The sequence below is a fragment of the Fundulus heteroclitus genome, chromosome 9 (genome assembly GCF_011125445.2).
Source record: "Fundulus heteroclitus isolate FHET01 chromosome 9, MU-UCD_Fhet_4.1, whole genome shotgun sequence".
Classification (NCBI taxonomy): domain Eukaryota; kingdom Metazoa; phylum Chordata; class Actinopteri; order Cyprinodontiformes; family Fundulidae; genus Fundulus; species Fundulus heteroclitus.
In genome coordinates this window covers 34,870,684-34,886,206 of record NC_046369.1, presented here as the reverse complement: position 1 = coordinate 34,886,206, position 15,523 = coordinate 34,870,684, and the positions used below count along the sequence as shown (strand labels likewise).

Genomic DNA, 15,523 nt, shown 5'->3' with positions numbered 1-15,523 from the left:
GACTAAAATAACATTTTAGATGCAGCTCACTGGAGGGTTGTGCTAGTTTTAGAACGGACTTGAGGGCGCCACAGGTGGTCCTTGGGGGCTACCTGGTCCCCTTGCTATCAATAAGAGGGACTCAGGTGCACTTGAATTTTTTAAATTATTTATTAATACTTTATTGATACAGTTTAATCCCTTAAGAATCCGTGTCTCATTTACAAGAGAGACTTGTTTAAACGCATGAAATTACAACAATTTATAGTTTCCCAACATGACAAAAGTGAAATATGTACAAATGTCTAAATAAAACAAGTACAATTTCCTATAGACCCTATCTCCAGCACTTTTAATAAAACTCTGAATTCTCCAAGTGTGACCAGACTGGACAGCTTCAGGTGTCCTCCAGCCGGAGGGGCCCGAGATGGAGAAGGCCTTTTTCCTCAGCTCTGTGCGAACAGCTGGAACTCTGAAGGAAACATAGTCCTGGGAGCAGAGAAAGTGGTTGCCTGTAATAAAGTTCAGCTATTCTAGTAGGACTTTCTTGGTACTTGGCTCATTTGCAGTCTTTAGCAAAAACCATAGTTTGGTCACAAAGGTTTAAAATGATCGCACCGTACCAAGGTATCAGTCAGGAGAAGGAGAAGAGTATAAACTGTCCCACATACACACTTTACCAGAAGAACGCCATATCCACAGTGGAAACTGGTGGTGGCAGCGACAGTGATCTGGGGTTACTGTTCTTCAGATGGATAAACTTATGAACTGGAAGTTCAGACCTAAAACTTCAAGAGGGACGGCTAGAAAGTTAGGGATGAAAAGGGTTTTAATTTTTTTTTTTTTTTTTGCATGACTGTGATTCCAAGTATACGTCCAAATCCACAAAAGAAAGAGTTCATCAAAGGTAAAGTTAGTCATGGAATGGCTTAGTCAGGTTTCATAATTAAATCTGTAGGGTCACACGAAGAGGGCTCATTATCTGATAGATTGGGAGAAGTTTTGCAAGAAGTAGATAAACATTATGAAGTCAACATGTTGGATCCTGAAAGACTCTCATCAGAGGGGCTTCAACAAAATATGATGTTAAACTTTTGCAGTCAGGTTATCAGCTTTTTATTCCCTAGGAGATTTTTATGTTTTAGCTAAACAGATTTACCATGGTCTGATTTTTTTTGTACAAAGATAACACCAGGGGTAAAGCTACTGTATGTATAACTAGAGAAAATAGGTCTCAGCCTCTTATAGTTGGAGATGTTCTGGTTGTTGGAGTGGGCTGAACTTTGGCAAACCTGATGGCCAGAACTGGTCAGCAGTAACTGGAAATGTTTAAATGTGTTGTTGTTGCAACAGGAGGTCAGAGCAGGAACTCAAAGCAAATGTTCACAAGCTTTAGCTTCTCAGAAGTTAGTATGGAACTTTGATTCATTTTGTCCATTCATATCCAAAGAAAGACATAATCAGCAAGCTGAAGAAAACCAGTGTCATCTCCCTAATGTGAACTCCTTATAGAACATCTGTTCAGGGTCTGTGTTGTTAACATCTAGAAATATATAAAAAAAAACAGGTACTGCATCCATGTGTTTAAAACACGTTCTAAATGAGGTCCCACAAATTAGGATATAAGAGTGGCAAACGTCTTTCCAGCTGTTTTTGAATCTGATCTATGTTCAGTTATTGAGGTGGACAAATGTTTTGTCCCACTGGGAAATATGTGTAAGATGCCCTAAAATAAGTTCCACTTTGTATGGCTGTAGCCTAATCTTATAGTGGAAATTAAAAAAATTAAATAAATTGTGTTTCAGTACAATTATTCAGTTATGGAAAGAGAATCCCGAATTAAGAAATAACTAGTTTTTCACAGTCATTGGTGGGACAATAGTTGGTACCCCTACCAACACTGTTGAAACAAATGTAGTGAAAGTCCCTTTAAAAGTCTTACCTTTTCACCAAATATTCAGAGCAGCCATTAGATACTGTCTACATGTCACCTAGTTGTTTGGGAGCGATGGCAGAAGAAAGCCTTTTGTCTCTTGCCATCACAAGTGTAAACATGTCTCAGCATTAGTGGGGAATTATGCTTTGGTCAGGTCAGACTGAGTTTTTCACTTTGGCATAAAAAAGGATGGATATGTAGCAGAGAACCTCATTCCTACTGTCAACTATGGTGGAGGATCTTTCATGCTGTGGGCCTGTTGCGTCTCCAGGGACCCTGGCCACCTTACTGAGGTGCATGGCAGCGGGAACTCAGAAAAGCATTTTAAAAAGAGCTCTAGGTGGACTCTACCAGTAAACTGAGAACAAACTGTCCTTTGGTCTTTTAAATGTTCCTAAACACATGGCAAAGTTAAAAGTAATGCATTAAAGACTTTCTATGGCGGTTTCAGTCCAAGCGTCTAAATCGTACATCAAAATAAAGTCTGTGGGATGAGCTGGAGAGAGTTCCAGTGAAATATCACCAGCAAGGGTAGCTACTAATGAATTTGCTTGAGGGAAAACATTTATTTCTCAATGTGGAGTTGTTTTATGATCTGAATACATGTTCTCAAATCAAAGATGTAATGTCTCTAAAAAAAAAAAAGGAAAAAAAAAAGCAGTGTGAGATTTTGCTACTGTAATAAAAAAATGATTTATTTTAAGGCTTTTTACAGAACTTGGACACCTTTGCCTGTTTCTGTCCTTGAAACTAAACGTGGGAATCCTGCAACAGGTTCTGTCAGCAAGCTGCATGAGAACCTTTAATTCTGCCTGACAACTGTGTTCCTTTGTGTCCTTGCTTTCACTCTGAAATTAAACGCCTGATATTCAAAAGTAAAGCACAAGGCCAGCCCCTAGCAGAAACAGGTTTTATTACTTTATTAGTAATGTTTGATTTTTCTGTCGTCGTCATTACCTCTCCTAAACAAATAGCTATTGAATCAATCGAGGCTGTGATGAGAAAAGCACCGATTGTACTGTGACTTTGTACCGCTGTTTTAAATCTGCATTACATCTATATTTAAAGTCGCCATTTACTCTTAATTGCTCGTAACAAATCACTCACACATAACGCATTGTGAGTCAAGTCATATTTTTGAGGTTTGGAAGAGTGCTCCATAGCCGTTTTACTGTATCATTACTGTTTTCCCTCACATGTCAAATCATTTAAAATGTTTGACGGACGTCCTAATGACATGCCGTATATTCATCTGCCTGCTGTTTGCCTCTTCTTTTACAGGAAAACGGGAACCGATATGCCAAAGTCAGCTGGAGGTACTCCCAAGCCCACAATGCCATCCTGGGACCCTCTGGTGAGCTGCTGACTGAGGATGACCTCATCTATCTGGAACAGCAGATCGCCAACGTCTCCCTGCAGAGGAACTGCGCAGGTTACGAGCTGGAGCTGGCTCGCCTGGCCGAGGAGCTCAGGCACATCCTCCCGGCTCCCATAGTCAACATCACCGTCAACACGCAGTTCAGGAACTTCAAGAGCCAAGTTCCCCTACCTGTGTGGTGTGGCCGGATCTCGGGCATCGTCAGAAGCATGTCCCTGCTCATGACCAACCTGACAGACCAGCCCTACTGTAAGATGCCCAACACTGAACTCATCACTGTGTTCTCTCAGGCCCCGGACAGACAGCTCACCAACAGGGTGCGCAGGGAGAGCATCGAGGACGAGATTAATCAATTCGGAGTGTCTGTGAGGACTTTGAGGTCAAATTTTGAGAAACAGAGCACATCTTTGTCTGATCAACCCGAGGAAGCTATCCTGTTCTGTCCTTCCACGCAGTTTGAAGACACGAACCTGGACAAACAGCTGAGGGACTTGAAGCCAGCTGCCGAAACAGACCAGCACAGTCACTCTGGTAACGATGGCGATGAAAAGGTTGCGGACGTTCAGGAAACCACCAGCCTCAGGAAGGAGCGCATCGTAGTCCTGTTCCTGGGTCACTGGAAAAAGTCTGCCTACACAGTGACGCTGAAGGGCAGGGATGCAGTCAAAAGGAAGATGAGTAACGGAAACCCGGGGCCCGATAACGAGTATGGTTGCGTCCGAACAGACGACGCAGAAAGTGAGGAGTCGGTTATAATGAACAGTTCACTGGGACATTTCTTTAAACAGAGGAGCGCCGTCAACAAGATGCTGGGAAACTGGAGGAAGATGATCTCCAGTGTCCCTTCTAGACAGATACGCAGGTATGGCTGGGTGACTTCAAATCTTCCCTGATGTTCAACAGAAGTTGTTTTTGCAATGGTACCGGCTATTAGGGGGTGGATTACTTCTGCTCTATGTAGAGAGCCACGCAAAAGTATCAAACTTCTTCAGATGGTGTCACACTCCAAACAAAACTTCACTGTAATTTAGTAGACTTTTACAGGATAGATCAACTCCAGGTAGTGTATAAATCTGAAGTAGCAGGAACATCTCTACAACAATAAGCTGCCACCACCAGGTTTCCCTGTGGGGATGGTGTGTTCAGGGTCAGTAATGTATGTTTTTTACAAGAAAGTTTTTTTTTTTTGGTCTGCTCTTCCTAGGACCAGTAAACTGGAGGCGGGACTTCTTCTGGCTTTCTTTCAACACTGGGTTTCTTTTCCCCATGAAAAAAGCCAGAAGTTTGAAATAGGGATGCACCGATACGAATATTTGGGCCAAAATTGATATGAGATATTAACGTTGCGGTTATGTCCGATAAACGATGTGTGTATATATATATGTATATATATATATATGCATGTATAAGCACACACACACACACACACTTACATTTTTATGATGGTCAAATTTTGTAAAATTTTGAACCGACGTAAAAATATGCTAACTGAATTTTTTAATGTGGGTAATATTCTAGACCTAACGCTCTGCTTTTCATGTGCATCGCATTTCTGCTTCATTTAAAAAATCCACAATCCTGACTGTGATGCATCACTGTCACTTTCACATGACTGAACAAAAACTGCATGACCAACCCCTTCCCTTCCCTCTGTTAAAACACAGGCACAAAGGGCAACGAGATGGAAATAAACATTGGTTGTTAATATCAGCTCAGGTTTACTTATCAGATACTGTATGTTAAAAAATGACTTTCATCGGCCGATACCATGTTATTGCTGATCTATCGTGCATCCTGGGTTTCAAATACTAAGGGTGCATGCACACAAATACCTGGCATACACGTTTCTCGACTTCTTTACTCATTTGGCAACAAGCTGCAGGGATCTTCAATTCCAGTCCCTGAGGTCCGGTGTCCTGCAGCTTTTAGATGTGTCCTTGATCCAACACTCCTGAGTCAAATAATCAGGTCACTAACCAGACCAGGAGAACTTGACTGCAGAGGAGCTAATTCAGCCATTTGATTAATGTGTGTTGAACCAAGGATACATATACAAGCTGCAGGACACCAGACCTCGAGGACCAGAATTGAAGGAGGGCTGCATTTGTTGGCCACATTTGGAGAAACCTTGGAATTTGGCCACTCTTGGCCAGATTAAGCCTACAAATGCTGCCTTCCAAGTACACGGCCCCTGAAGACGGCTTTTGTCTTTGCGCCGTCATTTCTTGTAAATCGTAAAATCGCGTGGCGGACTCTTTTGGTTGGTTTAAATCAAAATTACAGAACACTCTACCAAGCCGCCAGTGGATTTTTAAATAGACGCTGATGTGAACTTTGAAATGCTGCATCCTCACTCTTTCCTCGCAACATTTCTGCATTCAATTAGAATAACAGTGCATTCAGACCGAACGCATTGTGGGCATCTGCTTTTCATGCAAAGTCTATGGTGGATGCGTCTCAGGTCGTCGAGAGGTCCTGTGGCCGTTGGGCACAGATTTACAGTTTTATTTACCAGGACAGTACATATAGATGACAGTACACTTGTAACATGCCAGAGTTAGCCAAAGGTTAGTTTTCATCTGTAGTCCTGTTTGCCAGTTGTACAGCAGCACCCTAATCTGTCCAGCCCGATTGATGATGTGAAGCATTCTAGTTCTGCATATTATCAGTCTGGGACTCCTCCCATTGAATCTGTTTGTGGATAGGAGGCAATTTCAGCAGAACTCTCTGAGCTGATTGGGCGAAGCGACACCTAGTGCCCACCTAAATAAGGTTAGTTTTAGCCAATCACGGTATCAAATTAAAACGTAAGCAGCAGACGTTATGAGAAACCACCAGAAGGTAAGCTAGTCAAAGCTACTTCTTGCTGTTCTAATCTCAAAGAAGAAATTGCTGATTCGTACAAAACAGATTTGATAGCAGCAGCTATGCGTGCTTCCTGCTGCGCTGCCATGTCTGTGTCGGTTCGGTTCGGCCGTGGGCTCAACTGGTCTTGCTTTCTTCGTACCGGTATGTCCCGCCTTAAACTACAATACTGCAAACGTGATTGGCCCGAACCGTTTTTAGCTCGGACACAAACGGTTGAAGCCGAAGCAGTACAAGATGGATTCTCGTGTGTTTGTGAATACACTAATGATGCGAGAATTCATCTTGTAGGCAAAGTTAATGGCTTTTCAAAAAGAAGCATAAAATAGTATAAACAATAAATTAAACAATAGTCAAAACAATATATTAGGGCTGTTTTGGCCAATTACAGTATAGAAGCAGCAACAGCAAAGAAGCAATAATACAAGTATAATTGGTCAAGAGAAGCAGCATGTTTATGTTTAAGCACAAGCAGCAGTAACGAAGCGTTAAAAGCGTCTCACATCACATGAAGTTCCTCTGTCTCACTCAAGAGAATCACACATGCAGTTTATTTATATCTATTAGCATATGTGTATCAAGTATGTTATGGCAGGGGTCATCTTTTTCTTCGATTCCAAACTGATTTGGACTTAAAGAAGTGGTGCTTGGATCCATGCATATACACAGTTTTACGTTGCTGGATGTCTTGCAGTTTTCTTTGATTTCAGCTAATGTCAGCTTTTTGTGGCCAATCCCCAGATTTGTGAAGTCCGCCACTAATAGTCACCCTGTCGACAGATTCTCTTAGCAAACTGTGGCTTTCTGCAGCTCTTCCAGAGTTACCATGTACCTCTTGGCAGCTTCTACTTATTGCTCTACTTCCATGTCCTGTTAGTTTAGGTGGGTGCTGGCTTGGTGGCCATACTCTTTCCATTTTCGGCTGATGGATCATAACCTATTCATAACTTAACCCTGCTTTAAACCTGTCCCCATCTTTTTCACCGGCCTGTCTGCTGTGCTTCTTGGTCCTTATGATGCTGTTTGTTCATTCATTTTCTCTGGCAAACCTCTGAGGCCTGCTTACTTGGTGACGGAAGAACCTAATCAGTTGCACTGGACTCACATTTCTGGATATCTCGGTTAAAAGGCCTTGATAAATAATCACATCACACTTTTTTGTAAAGACCATTGTAATCCCAGGGTTTCTTTTCCTTCCTCTTTACAATTATGCACTATTTTTTTGTCGGTCCATCACATAAAATCCCCCCAAAATACACACTCTGATGTAAAATGCAAAACAGTTCAAGGGGTAGTAAGGAAGGAAAAAAAGAGACAAATGATTATTTGTTAATAATTAAAAATCCATCACTGAAAAAGCAGCTTTTAATGTGCAACATTAAACATTTTAAAACACTTTTTAGAATAACTGACCATGACATTTCTGCATTTAACTGATGTATTTTGGTTCTAGCAGCACATCAGCAACTTAAAAAAAACAAAACAAAACAAAAAAAACCTTTGGTGCCTTCATTTGAATGTAGATGCCAGTAATGTCTTGTGTGGTCTTGTTCGAGAAACAGCGCCTTCATTTAACCACACGGCAGTTGACATCAGCATGAATGAGCTGCACGCGTGCAAACATCTTGTGGTCTGTTAACCACAAGGAGGGTCTGAGTGATCAAATTATGGCTTGCTTGTTATCTTTAACTTATGAGTAGAGTGATTTTGTTAGAATGGCCCGGGGGTGATAAAAATCAGGATTTTTGAGGCGTAGAAGCATTTGACATACAATCTTTATGGGATGGTGTCCAGTCGTCATTTCAGAATTGTTTTACTGTCTGATGACAGCAAAAAGAAGAGAGAGAAAAAACATTCAAATGGGAGCAGTTATCATGGGAATTTGGCTGGATTGCACTCTAACTAAGTTCAGAAACTCTGAAGGACACAAACAGATGTTGCACCACGTGGAATGCAAATGCTGCAAAGTCCTCCCGGCCGCTAAGGTCATATATTGAGTTTAAGGCCAGCAAAGTTATTCCGCATTTCCATTTCCTCCAAACCCATTTGGAGTAATTATTAAACCAAGTTTAATTCCTACATTGTAATCTTCAGACATGATATAGTGGTAAATAGTACCGATACAGTTTAAACTGTTGGTCAGAAAATAATAAAAAAAAAATACTTCAGAAACATGAACTTTGCCTTTAGGCTTATTAACCAAGTTAATAAGCCTATTTTAAGTAACTGATTTGAATATTCCTCAACTTCCTGTTGCCATGTACGTAGCTGCGGCCTAATGTTTGTAAACCTTTAATAATCGCGTGATGTTCTCCACAGGCTCCACAGGCAGAAGGCCCTCTTCTCCCCAGAGCAGTTCTTACCTCGTCTGGACGGGGTGCCGGTGGACTACGACAGCCTGACTCTGGATCTCTTCATGCTGGGCTACTTTCACATCCTGGAGCTGGATCTCCCAGTGGACGAAAGGAAAATGAGGCACCTGCTGTGTTTCGAGGTTTTCGACCGTGTGGGGAAGTTCCCGTGGGAGACCATCAGAGAGTTTCACAAGACAGTGGTACAGGACATAGAGGCCGGGAACCGTGAGTGGAAGGACGGCTTTGAGGACATTAAAGTGAAATTCTTTGGAAACGCCGTGAGTGAATGTGAAGACACGTCTAGTGTGGTGAAACACAGCCTGCCAGAGGTTAGACAGGTCCCCAAAGTCATCGTTCAAACACCGACGCCCGATGAGAACGTGCTCTACGGTGGAACTGACATTTCCAGCTTCAGCAATGAGGAAATATGTCAATACATCGATCGCAGTTTTGCTTTCTGGAAGGAGAAAGAGGCAGAGATCTTTGATTTTGAGTAGCTTATGGTTTCTTTTTATTTATTAATTTTTTTTTTTTTACATTTTTTTATGCTTTGCAAACGGTAATTCTGAATATTGAAGTAGCTGGTTTCTATTGTAGCAAATGCTCTGCAGCTGGCAGAGGTTGTCTCTAAACACAACTTTTAATTAATTACTGTATTTCCACGTTTGCTTTCTTTTCATCCAGTATCGTCAAATCTGAATGGTAATTTGTACAATTTTTATACAGATTGCACTGTGCTTAGATATTAAACTGCAATGAATTCAAGAATTTTTCGACTTTTTTTATGTTTTGTGTTACAATATTTTAACTGCAATATACGACGTGAGGTTGAACCTCAGGCATCAATCAAACTAACATCAACAAAGCTCCTATACTCCAGATAATTCACTGTCATTTGAGGTTTGTCCTGGGAAAAAAAAGAAAAAAAAACAGATTTATATTTCAATCATAAGAGTTTTATGGTTGAGTTATTTCCAAATAATGGGGCTGCTTCATTTATTTCCTTTAGCCGCTTCCAGGGCTGTTCCAGCTAAACATGTGCCCTTGGCAGCAGCTGTAGGTCTCAGGCTTGTTGTTTGCAATCTGACTTCAGCACAGCGTCACTGTCAGTCCTAAAAATAACAGACCGACAGGCAGTCCTCCCCAGTGACTTAGCAAACATTTGCCATGTTGCCCGCTCCATGTTGATCTAAGCCCCGGTAACCATACGTGTTTTAATCGAAGGATGAACCCTCCTTTCCACTGGGTCCACGTTGGGTGAGTTTTTGATATCAACTTTTGACTTTACTGCATTATTTAATGACATTAAACTTTTATCTGTGTTAGGGAAGCCAAGTTTGATAGCAGAGCTTTGGTTTTTAAGAGAGAACCTAATAGAACTCATTCTTTACTGATACTAATGCCTGGTAATGTTCATGAGGAAAGCATTAATAATCATAATAGTGACAAGGCACTTTATTGTTTTAAGCAGTGATTAAAAAAAACAACTGTTTACACAAGCTGTCCTGGAGAGAAAAAAACAAATGCTTTTGTATCTTGTGTCATATATATAAATAAACCATTTTAGGTGGTATTTTAGAATTAGTTCTACTTGTGTTCATGATTTCAGGTAACCGCTGACGCGCGGATAGAAGAGTTCCCGTTTGCACTTTGGAATAGGACTGATCATGGTGCGCAATGTGGATGATCTGGACTACTGCCTGTCCTCCCATCCTCAGAGCATCCTGGAAGGCTTGCGTTCGCTCTGTTCACAACCCAAACTTGTGGACGTGACGCTGAGCGCCGGGGGAAGGGACTTCCCCTGCCACCGAGGGGTTCTGGCCCTCTGCAGCATGTACTTCCGCTCTATGTTCTCAGGGGACTTCGTGGAGAGCATAGCTGCTCGCGTGGAGCTTCAGGACGTGGATCCTGACATCCTCGGCTGCTTGCTTGACTTTGCCTACACGGGCAAGCTGACAATAAACCAGAGCAACGTGGAGGGCTTGATCTGTACCTCCAGCCAACTGCAGTTTCAGACGGTGCGGGCCGTGTGCAGCCGATACCTGCAGCATCAGATCGATGCGAGCAACTGCCTGGGAATCCTGGAGTTCGGAGAGATCCACGGCTGCCCTGAGGTGGTCGCCAAAGCGTGGGCCTTCCTCCTCGAGAACTTTGAGGCTGTACAACAGGGCGAGGAGTTTCTGCTTTCGGGAAAACCTCGGCTGACGGCTTGCTTGTCCGACGAAGGACTGAAAATCCGCTCGGAGAGCACACGTGTGGAGGCGATCCTCAAATGGGTCGGGCATCAAAAAGAGTCTCGACTGTGCCACCTTCCTGAACTCTTGGGCTTGTCCCGTCTGTCTCTGCTCAGCCTGAACTACCTGACTGACACCCTGCTGAAGGACAGTTTGGTCCAGGCCTCTCCTGGCTGCAGGGAGGCCATCGAAGAAGTTTGCAGAGAGGTTAGTGAGTGCATGCGATCTTTGGCTCATTTTTTTTCATTAGGTTTCTAAAGACACTTGTTACTTCTTTTAGAAGCAAGATTTGACACCTGAATATTCTGAAAGATTAAGCTCTCACAGTCCACAACTAAACTTGCAAGAAGTGCTGTTTGTGATGGGAGGACGATCGCTTGATGATGAGGAAGATGATGACTCAGACGAGGACGAAGACACAGACCCAAGACTTGAAAGACTGCCCTCCAAGAACTGTGCCTTCTACAACACAACGACAAGTAGGATATACAACTATCTCCATTTCACACTGGCTTGCTTTCAATTTCTAACATTTTAAAATTTGCTGGGAACGGTCTGTCGGATTCCTAAAAACAGTTTTGGCAGAAATCACGGGTCATTAACTGTGCTGTTGACAGGAAAACGACTTTTGGAGAACTATGTTCTGGACTTGACAAAATTGGATCATCTTCTCAGTTCCGTTAATGATTGTTTTACTGCCCATTTTGATGGAAGGCATGTTATATTTTTCTCTGGGGATTTCAAGGAAAAGATTGCTGCATCCCATTTTAAGACTTTCTGGTTCCACGACAAGGCACAACGACACTGGCCACAAGTGCACAGCTTTGCCAAAAAAACTTGTGTTTCATTGCAAACTGCAAAGTAATGACCACTTAATGGGTCTCAGGAACATTTAGCATTTTTGCCTAATTTCCCTCATAATTTTTGACATTATTCCATTACTGCGTTGCTTTATTTATGAAGACTTTTACCCAGTTCTCCTCAGTGTCCGAATGTACCTCTGAAAACGTGTTCTTCTCTTTTTCTCTGCAGAAAAGTGGCACGAGCTGCCTAACTTTCCAAATCCCAACAAGTGGGGTTATGCTATGGTGTCCCTTAACAATGACGTTTATGTTACAGGTTAGTGCAATACCACATGTTATACCCGAAGACAAACAGCTATGGAAAGGCAGGTTAAAATAATGACATCTACAGCGTTTAGAGTAAATTGCTTGAGTTCCTCTCAGGAAATGCAAATACTTCATCCGACATTTGACAAAGTGCACTTGTCTGTCTGATAAGGGGGCTCACGAGGTTCAAACACCAACTCCTGGTCGACCACAGAGACCTGGAAGTACATCACAAGAGAGGGAAGATGGGTTACCGTGGCACCAATGCTCCGGCCCCGGACTAACCACACATCGGCAACACTTAATGGCGAGCTTTATGTAATTGGAGGTGAGAAACGAAATACGTTTGCATGTGCTACCTTTCAGCTGTAGTGCAGTGTTGAAAACTTTTTGAGTTCCTTTTGTCCTTTCATTATCCCCGGCTCTCTGGAGTGATAGACACGCAGAATTTGCTTGTATTTTGGTCTTGTAGTGGGAACCAGTGCCTTGTAAACGTGTCCATACCCCTTGAACATTTCCATGTTTTGTCAAGATAAAAACGCACACTCCTCTGTAATTTATTAGGTTTTTATGGGATAAACAAACACAAAGTAGTGTATTATTGTTAAGTGGACGGTCATTGTTGCATGGTTTTCAAAATATACAAGAACCAATAAAAATATGTAATGTGTGCCTTGCCTTGTATGGAGCCCACTTTGTGTCTTACGGTTTTTAGAAACAAATCTGAAATGGATGTATATTCAGCCTTGATCTGATCCCCCTAAATAAACCAACTGCCTTTAAAAGTTACTTAAGTAGTAAATAGAGCCCATCTGTGTGTGCTTTATTGTAATTATAATTCCAGCCGGTCCGTGAAGGACTCAGAGGAGGTTAGTGATAATATGATGAAGTAAAATGCAGGGTTATATATATATATATATATATATATATATATATATATATATATATATATATATATATATATATATATATATAAAACATCTCAAGCTTTAAATATCTCAATGCACACAGTTTTAATTCATCATCTAAAAACAGAAAGAGTATAGCATTGCTGTAAACCTGCCAAGACTATATTCTCCAATCATCTGGCAAGGAGAATATTTATCAGAGAAGCAGCCAAGACACCCATGGTAACTCTGGAGGAGCTGCAGAGATCTACACCTCAGGTCAGAGAACACAACATCCAGCTGTAATGGAACCAAAACAGAAAAAAAATCCCATCTGTAGTTTGTACCGGTGGAGCTAATTACACTGCAGTTTTGGAAGAACGCTTGTTAGAGTCTGCAAAAGACTTGGGACTGGGGCAGGGATTCACCCACCAGCAAGACAAAATCTCAAACATAAGGCCGGCGCTGCAGTTTTTGGAAATGGCCGAAGTGGTTTATTCATGTATTGGATTTATCTAGTCAATGTCCAGCTCTAAATCTTATTGAAAAACTGTGGCAATACCTGAAAATTTCCTGTTTGGACCGTCTCCCTTCAATATGTCTGAGATTGAGTTGGTTTGCAGAGAAGACTCTGAGGCTACGTTCACACTGCAGCCTGAAGTGACCCAATTCCGATTTTTTTGCCCATATGCGACCTGTATCTGATCTTTTAATGACAGTCTGAACAACACAGATCGGATTTTTTCAAATGTGACCCAGGCCGCTGGGATATGTGGTCCTGAATCTGATACGTATCTGATCTTTTCAAATGAGACCTGTGTCTGTACGGCCAGGTCGCATTAATCTGACCTGTACGTCACCGATACTCGACAAACGTCACTATTCTGCGTCCTGCTATGCAGAAACGGGAAGAAAGACGACACCCATAGCGGACTACAATGAGGAGAGCAGTCAGTGGAGAGAAAGCTCTGGTTAGAAAATAAATTAATGACCACAAAATGCGCGCCAGCATTATAATCCTTGTTTACTTCCGCAAACACTGAGGACGCTTTGCTACGTGTGACGTCATCACGTCCTTGAGTGTGCATGCGGGACACTTAGGTTGAACGCATTCAGTTCACACAGGAGATCACATACAAGTCGCATATATTTGGAAATATGAACGGACACACAAAAAAATCCGATTTCACAAAAAAAATCGGAATTGAGCATCAAGACCTGCAGTGTGAACATAGCCTGAGACTCTAGACGTACAAAGCTGTTACAGACATACCCCGAAGGACTTGCAGCTGTAAATAGAGCGGAAGGTAGTCCTACAATAAGACTCAAGGGTGCTGAATGCAAACACAAACTAAAATTTTTAGATTTACTATGTTGGTATGTCACGTATAATCCCAGTGAAACACATCCAAGTTTTTGGTTGTCGTGTGATGAAATGTGGAAAACGTTCAAGTTGGATGAAAGCTTTTGCAAGGCACTGTACTGTCAGGAATGACAGTGTTTCTTTTCATTTCTATTGATTCTACACTTTTTAAATCAAATCTCCTGAATTTTCCTCTTTTAGGTACAACATCGGCTACGGTTGAGGTTGAGCATTACGACCCCTACAGTGACACCTGGACCTTGACGTGTCCTGCTTTAAAATACGTGACTAACTTTACGGCCACCGCTTGTTTTGGAAAGCTGTATGTGATCGGATCGTGTGCAGTGAAGTACAACGCACTGACCATGCAGTGTTACAACCCTGTCATAGGTGAGGTGGATTCCTGCATAAGTTCATCGCTCATAGACACAACTCAATTTCTTCTACAAATGTTTGAACCAAATCAAGTGATTACAAACAGGACAAAACATTTTCTGGACATTAAGTCTGATAATTTGTGTATGTATTTCTTATTTTTTTTATATAGATGCCTGGATCAGTATAGGGTCACCATTCATCCCGAAGTATTTGTCCGCTCCTCGTTCGGTCTGTGTGGATGGGATTATATACCTGGTGGCTGACAACACAAAGAAAGTCTACTCGTATGATCCTGAGGCAAACATGTGGCAAAAGGTGGAATATGGAAATCAATCTAGATAATACCCATGATAACACAAATGTAGAAACAGCACGGTCTCAGTTAACGCTTTTGCTTTTGCATCTCCTCAGGTCCAGCTTCTTCACATGCTCCATGAGAACGGTGGCCTGGTATCCCTGGATGGGAGGCTGTATGTCACGGGCGGCCACTGGAAAGGAATGGAGGGGGACTATGGGGTGGAGGTGGAGGTTTACAACCGAACATCCAACACCTGGGATCTGGAATGTTTTCTCCCAAGACTTTGGTTTTACAGTGGAGTATGCACTATATTCCTCGACCCATCCCAGTGGCCTGAGCTTCCGCCCATAGAGTAGACTCCAATGCCTTGGAGGCCTGAATTGTTTCACTTTTGGAGTCAGCGATTTCACACAGACATATGACATATGCCTCCTACAGTATGACTATTGTTGGAGGACATAATATTATGTCAATCCCAGGATGTCATTTGTGCCAAGAATAGTGTGTTACATGATGCCCGGGTATTCTTAATGCATTAAGACATGCTGAGGGCTCAACAGGTGTTCATCCAATTGTGTCATGTTTTTCAGAGCTGAACTCTTGATTTATGGGTGCTAGTGAATCATCAAATCTTTGCCTAAATTGCTTCCAGGCAACTCCGATGTTTATTAATTATCATGACTCGTATTTGTTGCTTCAAATGAACAGTTCTACAATTAAAAGGCATTAATGAAGAAATGTT

The 15,523-nt window shown here is 42.0% G+C and overlaps 2 protein-coding genes across 2 annotated transcripts in view; both read left to right on the top strand.

Annotated features, from left to right (window-relative positions):
* The window catches only part of LOC105925363 (espin like), a 32,233-nt gene extending 23,224 nt beyond the window's left edge, over positions 1-9,009 (top strand). The window contains exons 10-11 of the mRNA XM_012861159.3: positions 3,197-4,155; positions 8,478-9,009. Of these exons, the coding sequence (XP_012716613.2) occupies positions 3,197-4,155; positions 8,478-9,009 (1,491 nt within the window). The remainder of the gene's footprint in view (positions 1-3,196; positions 4,156-8,477) is intronic.
* Positions 9,010-9,617: 608 nt separating this feature from the next.
* Positions 9,618-15,523, top strand: klhl30 (kelch-like family member 30). Its single transcript, XM_012861160.3, has 8 exons — positions 9,618-9,769; positions 10,122-10,953; positions 11,027-11,225; positions 11,779-11,865; positions 12,028-12,183; positions 14,307-14,495; positions 14,653-14,798; positions 14,895-15,523. The coding sequence occupies exons 2-8, from the start codon at positions 10,180-10,182 to the stop codon at positions 15,135-15,137; spliced, it is 1,794 nt and encodes a 597-aa protein (XP_012716614.2). The 5' UTR covers positions 9,618-9,769; positions 10,122-10,179; the 3' UTR covers positions 15,138-15,523.